General features: G+C 36.2%; 2 protein-coding genes across 2 annotated transcripts in view; both read left to right on the top strand.

Moving 5' to 3' along the window:
* Positions 1 to 5,615, top strand: part of LOC107834996 (mucin-2-like) — a 15,371-nt gene extending 9,756 nt beyond the window's left edge. The window contains exons 4-6 of the mRNA XM_016667095.1: positions 3,644 to 4,088; positions 4,586 to 4,650; positions 5,543 to 5,615. Coding sequence (XP_016522581.1) covers positions 3,644 to 4,088; positions 4,586 to 4,650; positions 5,543 to 5,615 — 583 coding nt within the window. The remainder of the gene's footprint in view (positions 1 to 3,643; positions 4,089 to 4,585; positions 4,651 to 5,542) is intronic.
* A 999-nt stretch (positions 5,616 to 6,614) lies between these two features.
* Positions 6,615 to 8,091, top strand: part of LOC103132012 (uncharacterized) — a 10,185-nt gene continuing 8,708 nt past the window's right edge. The window contains exons 1-3 of the mRNA XM_016667097.1: positions 6,615 to 6,669; positions 6,748 to 6,896; positions 7,697 to 7,954. Coding sequence (XP_016522583.1) covers positions 6,629 to 6,669; positions 6,748 to 6,896; positions 7,697 to 7,954 — 448 coding nt within the window. The 5' untranslated portion in view covers positions 6,615 to 6,628. The remainder of the gene's footprint in view (positions 6,670 to 6,747; positions 6,897 to 7,696; positions 7,955 to 8,091) is intronic.

Here is an 8,091-nt window from a genome sequence, read left to right as displayed (position 1 = left end):
ATGGATGTCATTGAACACTTTTACAAGGGCCGTCTCCGTGCTGTGGTGAGCACGAAAACCAGACTGGAAGGAGTCAAAGCGATTCATTAATGTTAGGAAGTTATTTAACTGTTTAAAAACTGCTTTTTCAATAACTTTGCTGATGAATGGGAGGTTGGAGATCGGCCTGTAATTCTGTAGTAGTGATTTGTCTAGATTGTTCTTTTTTATCAGTGGTTTGATAACTGCTGTTTTCAAAGCCTGGGGGAAAACACCTGAAGACAGCGATGAGTTTACTATTTGGATCAGATCATTAGCAACAACAGGCAGGACTTTCTTAAAGAAATGTGTGGGTAGGACATCCAGACAGCAGGAACTGGAGCTTAATTGACTTATAATTTCTTCAAGGGTTTTATAATTAAGTAGTTGAAATTGGGTCATTTTTCCTGCATTTGTTTTGATGGGCACCACATTGGTACTGGCTTTGGTACTGTGCAGATTAATCCTCTGATCTTTTGAATTTTCTCTGAGAAGAAACTGGAGAACTTGTTGCAGGCGGCGTTAGATTGAAGTTCAGGTGGTAACGTCACAGGAGGATTTGTGAGCCTGTCAACAGTAGCAAATAAAGCTCGAGCATTGTTAAGGTTTTTGTTTATGACATTGTTAGAGAATTTTTGGTATTATCATTTTGTTATTACTTTAGTTCACATTCAGTCTATAGGTTATTGTGATTTTCTGTTGAAAGTGTTCTCTTCCTTATGTGTGTATGTACTGACCTAGAGGTTACAACTGTCTGTTTATCTTAAGTGAGACAGTCAAACTCTGTGGTTCTCAGACCTTAAATTCTTCTTGTGTTTATCTACCCTTTTCTTAGTTGATAGTTTGACCTAGAGCTGAACTGGGCTCAGACCGTAGATCAGATATCACACCTGGAACTGCGTTGTTAGTTAGAAGTTTTACGACCTCTGTTGTTTTTCTTGACTGCCCCTTTTGGCTGTTTTCCTTGACAATAAAACAGGGGCTCGCATGGAAGGAGATCAGAACTCTCTGTGAACGGCTTGGAGAAGCTGTTGATGGAGATTTCTCCTTTTGCAAAAGCTTGGCTATAAAATTCATATACGTTGTCTGTGGTTCTTTTATATAGGTTCGAGAAAAAGTACCTATCAGACATCTGCAAAGAAAGCCTCATGCATGTTTTAGTATTGTGTGATAGTTTCGTAGTCTTTCTTTGTAGATGCTATAATAAACGTGCAGTTGAGTTTTACACCATTTCCGTTCGGCCCTACGGCAGAGTTGTCTTGCAGACAGAACTGTTTGTGCATTTCTCCATGGAGATTTCTTCCTACCAGACAGAACCTTCACTTTAATGGGGGCAATGTATTCAATGATATCTGAAAGTTTGCACTGAAAATCATCTACCAACTTATTTACATCATTATAGCTTAAGGGTGAGGAAGAAGAGTAGATTTGATTAAATGTTTCTGCTGTGTTTTCTGTGAAAGTACGTTTTGTGATAGTAGCTGTTTGTCCAAGTGGGTCAACGGATAAAGAACTGTCAAAGATAACAGCAAAGTGATCCAACAGGCGACATCAGTTACAGAGACATTGGAAATATTCACACCCTTACTGATTACCAGGTCCAGTGTGTGTCCATGAGTGTGTGTTGCTTGTTTGACATGTTGTGTTAAACCAAAACTCTCTAATATATTAAACAGCTTTTTTGCCCCTCGGTCTTGGGGGTTGTCAACATGAATGTTGAAATCACCGACAATTATAATTGATAATTATCAAACAATCATAATCAATACATATGAGAGATAGAAGTTAATTCAAGTCCATAAAGAAATTTTCCACATATGTTGGAGTTTTGTATAGAGTTAGTGTCAAAGTTCGTTTGTGGCCTTTTACCTCAATTCCAAGATATTCAAAAGACGTGAAATTACCCAAAGAGATTTTACTACAGTTCATGGTATTCTTAAATATTGAAGCCACGCCTCCTCCTTTTTTGTGTTTTCTATTCTCACTTAAAAAATTGTACATAGGAGGCGCTGATTAAATTAGCACGATTGCTTCATTAGTGTCATTCAGCCATGTTTCTGTCAGAAATAAAACATCAATATTATGCTCGGTGATGAAATCATTAATTAATAGAGCTTTAGCACAGAGAGATCTGGTATTTAAAAGAACCAGTTTAAGTAACTTGGAGGCTGAAAGTTCTTCAGTCTGAGGTTCCTTTAGGCAGGGGATCAGTCTGAGGTTTGAATTAAGACCGCTGCTTTTTGTAACTTTTCTTGTAGTGATCCGGACAGGTAATGTCCTGCTATGTAATGTCGGGGGGCCAGACACATTCTGGAGGAAGACTGGTGTAAAGATAATATCTGGACCCCGGTCTCAGACCTCAGTTGTAAAAATGTGAAATTATACATCTGACTCTACATTTAGAAGATTGATCAAAGTACCAAATAGGATCACAACAGTCTCTCTCAGTCATAAAAAACTATTGAGTAATCAAAACTCCAAATTCAGTAAAATGGTTTATAAAACAGTAGGAATTATTTTGATAGAGAAAATGAGAATGAATCCATATGCCTTAATGTCAAACATGTCTTCTATAATGTGAGCTAAATGCCTGTGCAGACTAAATAATCAGGAAGATTAATCTACAGAACCTCAGTTTATCAGTGAACATTTGTTTTCTTTATATTACAGTGGTCTATTCAAAGTTGCCGATTGTATTTTTCATAAGAATGGTTTCATAAAGACGAGGCATGAATTTATACACCAAGTAGGGGAACTTATATTCAAAATCTCATCCACCATGAATGAAGTTCTCATGAATGTCCTTGTTCTTCTTTTAATTTTGAACAGACCAAGCACGAAATCCAAACTTTTTGCATGCATGTTTTGCATGTCATTTGAATATCTGACTTCAAGGCAAACATGAACATTTTGAATGAAGTATTTCTGTAACAGAGAGCCAAAAGCAAAGAGCCTGAACCTCAAACAGCCTTTTGTTTAAGGAATCAATAAGACTTTTAGCATTTAACTTTGCAGATGGTTTAAATGTAAATGCTTTTTGTAATGAAATCAAGAAAAATCAAGAATGTCTACTGACGTAAATGAGTCTTTCTTGATGTATTTATGACTTATTTCTTGGTTAAATTAGCCATAGTTTTACCAAATAGACAAGTTTGCAAGTATCAGCAAAAGTTCTACAGCCAAACTGTCCGTATTCAAATTTTCCTGCTAATTTTGCACACTATATGCTAACAGGAACTCCTGTATTCTAAAATTGAAATAGATGGAAGTAACGGTCAAATGTTGGATTTGCAACTTCAGGAAATGATAGTTTTGAATGTTTGATTTTTCAGATTCCTGTACTGTCACAATGGAGTTTAGATGGATCATACTGATTCTTGTCACTCTAGCAGGTAAAGTATGTCAAGTTAAAATGAAGTCTTTAAACATTTGTTCCTATCTCACAGAATACCTACAACCATTTACATTAATTACACGTCGTGTTTCTAAGTGGAGTTGTTTGTTGGTGCCTCTGTAATGTGTGACAAAAGTGAGGAGCAGGTGTTCTACTTTTGTTAGCTTTTATTTTGTTCATTGTTTGTTCTTTTTTTTTTCATTTTTCACAACAAGCAGGTCCAGCGAGTGCAACCACAACAGCTCCAACCACAACCACAACAGCTCCAACCACAACCACAATATCTCCAACCACAACAGCTCCAACCCTAACCACAGCAGTTCCAACCGCAACCACAGCAGCTCCAACAACAACCACAGCCGCTCCAACCACAACAGCAGCTACAACCACAATCACGGCTACTCCAACCACAACCACAGCTACTTCAACCACAACCACAATATCTCAAACCACAACCACTGCTACTCCAACCACCACAACAGCCGCTCCAACCACAACCACAGCTACTTCAACCACAACCACAGTATCTCAAACCACAACCACAGCTACTCCAACCACCACAACAGCCGCTCCAACCACAACCACAACAGCTCCAACCACAACCACAGCTGCTCCAACCACAACCACAGCTGCTCCAACCACAACCACAACTGAACCAACCACAACCACAACTGAACCAACCACAACCACAGCAGCTCCAACCACAACATCTCCAACCACAACCACAACTGAACCAACCTCAACCACAGCAGCTCCAACCACAACCACAACTGATCCAACCACACCCACAACATATCCAACCACAACCACAACATATCCAACCACACCCACAACATCTCCAACCACAATCACAACTGATCCAATCACTGTTTTCACTGCTTTAACAAGTACAGAACCATCCATAACTACATATCAGACAAATCCCATTTCTGAGGCAACTATTTTAAAAAATATAACAGAACCTCCAACTCCAGTGTATGTTGTCACAGCAATTATTATTGAACCGTTTGTTGACCAACTCAATAATAAATCCAGTCAAGAGTTTAAAGATCTTGAGAAAAACGTCACAGCAACAGTAAGTTTTATGGTTCTATTTGATATTCAAAATACATCTATTTTTGAATTATTCAAATCTATGTATGCATTGTTCTTATAACTGTACTTGTTCCACAGTGTGACCTCATCTACAAAACAAAGTTTGGATTCCTCTTCATCCGTAGCTATGTCATTGGATTTCGGTGAGATTTAAAAAGCTTGAGCTTTATTTCTCCTTCTACAAGCTGATTGTGATGGTTGAAATTATGATTTACATTAGATAGACTCAAATTCATAAATGTTCCTATTTTTTTAAGGTTATTTTCTGAACTTGTTATATTTATGATCATATTCCAGAGTTTCTATAGTAGTGGTGTTACAAACTAATTCTACCAAAGCAGAAATAGATTGCAGTTTAACCAAGTTTTAAATAGAAACATTTTCTGAACTTTATTATGGTTATGTTGCAGAAGTTCTCTACTACTTTATCAACGAATGAATAGTACTGAAGCAGAAGTGGGATTGGAGTTTAATAAAACTACATCTACTGACAATCTCCCAAAGAACGAAGTTGTACAAGAAACTTTACTCGAGGCAATGAACAGCACTTCTTTAAACATCACATTTGTACCTGGCTCCATTAAAATAAAATGTAAGTAAAACGATTTCTAACACTATGCAAACACACAAACATGTAGCCTTTTTTTGAAGCATTATTCCTTCAATCAGTCTGTGACTGTTTAGTTTTGATGAAACACAATAAGGGACTTTTTAAAAGCATCAAAACCTTACATTTCAAAGAGTTTCAATGTTATTCTTTGAAATTTCCAGGTTTTGCAAAAAACTAATTGTTCTGAGTCTTACCAGAAATAAAACAGACAGAAAACAACACATTTTTCTAAACTGAAATATGTACTGCCTTTTACCTAGAAGCTTATATTACATTGGATTTTATATAACATGAACTAATTTTTTAAAGCTAATTTTTCTGACTAAAACATCTTTTTGTGTTGCATTTTTGTCCTTTATTTCTGGCAGACTCTCCTTTGACAACCACAGCTCCCAGTACAAATTCTAGCATTACTGCCATCACAGCTACACCAACCACAACCACACCTACAACTGTGGAGTCATCGATAACAAGGCGACTGACTTTTCGGACTACTGAGGAGACGTTCACAGCTGATTTACTGAACCTATCATCTACAGCGTTTAGGAATCGAACTGCACTTTTAAAGTCCAATGTAAGTGTCATTTTACCAGTTGAATATTGGCATCTTTTTTTTTTTTTTTTAACAGGAAATTGCCTTTAAGTTTAACAGTTTTTTGAGACATAACCTTTAAGTTTTACAAAAGAACAAAGAAAGAACATATTTTCAGAAAATAAAAAGTGACTGTGTGTTTATACAGGAGGAGGCCGATTCAGGCTGTGAAGATCCAGAAATGCTGCATTTTCTGGAATCCAAATTTTGATTCGATTCTCAGCATGTTTGTAGATACAACAGGAGTCCAGCATTAGCACATTTTCTTCAATTGGGTATTTTTAAATAAAACAAAACAATAAATAAAATACCAAAAATATTTAAACTGTGATTAGAACTGTCCAGCCACTAACTTATACACTAATACAGAAATCATGAACAGATTAAACTGTCTTTTGTCCAGTTTTCTCTCTTCAGACAGTTTTTTTTTTAAATCAGCATGAATCAGTTTAATTTAATTTCAGTAAAATCTCACATGGACTCAAAAACATCACGTTATGCTCCATATCCCTTTGGTATAAATGGAAAAAAAGATTATTAAAAAAGAAAATGCATTGAGCCAGAATACATTTTATCAAACTACTAAACTATTAAGAGCATGGGGAAAAAAAACGACATAAAAACTAAAACAAAAATATTCTGGATATAATTGGTTTTCTTCTAATGCTTATTCAGACTTCACAACCTCGAGAAGTAGTTTGCTGCCTGCAGCATTTCTCGGAAGGTGGCGTGTGTGTGTGTGTGCATGCATGTGTAGATGCATGTGTATGCATGTGTGTGTAAAAAAAATTGTTTAATTTTACTAATACAAATATTTCAAACTTTGTGCTGAGTTTTGAGTTTGAACTTTAAAATTAACCATTTATAAAAACCGTTACATCTGTCTTTCTGCGTGCAGCTTGAACCGCTCTACAAGAATATGTTCCCTTCATTGTGCAGCTTCACTGTGATTTCATTCAGGTAGTATTTGCAGAGAAATTCTGATTATCGTTAAATGTAAAGATGCACTGATTAACTGATATTTTCTTATGCTTGCAGCAATGGGTCAATTGTCAACAACATTAATCTTGAATTTGCAACAGCATCTGCTCCAAATAAAACCCAAATTGTGAACGTTTTGGTCCAAGCAGTTTCAAACATCACAGTTTTCATTATCGACACAGATTCAGTTGTCGTGGATGTCACATGTAAGCCAAATTACATTCACATAAAAGAAAATACATGATGTAAATTATGCAAAGTTTGGTCAATCTCAGATAATTTTGATAAAATAATGTCCCGTGTCTCTTATCTGTTACCTTTGAGTCAAACTGCTATTTTATGTATTTTGATCTTTACTGGAAACCTGTAATAACAAATTAAAGACTTTGTAATTAATCAAGATGCATCATATTTGTAACAGATACATATACTTGAAACAAAGTCAGAGTTCCAATTCCAACTTATTTTGATTAAGACTAAATCCATAAATAGAAAAACATGTTTTGCATTATTACTATATACAATTACTACTTGGATTTAGAGGAAGAATGAATGTTATGGCTTTTATGCATGGGCTCATCATCCAACCATAGCAATTCAGATGCAGTGTTAATTTAAATGTCTTTATGCTACTAAGTGGGCAAGACGTTGCTGGTGCATGGACTCAGGGGTCAGCACCAGCCTATTTGGAGGCCCGAAAACAACTTGATCTGAAAGGAGCAGAACTGACCAAACTGAAATGTTATTATCCAAGAAGGATTTTGTGCAAAAAAGATGCAATGGGAATGTTTTGTATAGCCATGGATGTGTCCTGACCTGTTCAAAGAAACACAATAGGAAATAATGGGAAGTGCATTTACCTCTATGACTCCCAGAAAACTAGAAAAAAAAGAAACTGTCCTGCTCATTCTGGTGTTGAGTGGCTGAAAATATTTTGGTAATACAAAGTGACCAATGTACAATGTCAGACTTTTATAATGTACTTCTAACCTCATTGTGTTTTTAGATCCTGAAAATGCAGATGGCTTCAGAGCATCCAGACAAGATGAGACCAGCATCACTCTGCAGTGGAATAAAATAAACAACAACATCAGCTTTGTTCTCCAGTTTAATGGCACAGAGACATTCATCAGAGCTCCAGATGGAGATGGACCAGTGAACCACACAGTGTCATCTCTCACTGCTGGAACCAAATACACATTCACTCTCTTCTCTGAGTTTGAGAACGTTAGAAGTAGTGGAGTACAGCTCACAGCAGCCACTGGTAAGATGTTTAACATAATCCCTAACAATGCATTTTTGTATAGTTTCATGTTCCCATTGTTATACATTAAACATTAAATACATTAACTATTTCACTATTATCAAGATTAGTTAATGAGTAAAAGCATGATTGTATTG

This window comes from Poecilia formosa, unplaced genomic scaffold (genome assembly GCF_000485575.1).
Source record: "Poecilia formosa unplaced genomic scaffold, Poecilia_formosa-5.1.2 Scaffold900, whole genome shotgun sequence".
In the NCBI taxonomy this organism is placed as follows: Eukaryota; Metazoa; Chordata; class Actinopteri; order Cyprinodontiformes; family Poeciliidae; genus Poecilia; species Poecilia formosa.
The sequence above is the reverse complement of the archived record's forward strand: the minus strand, read 5'-3'. Positions and strand labels throughout refer to the sequence as shown.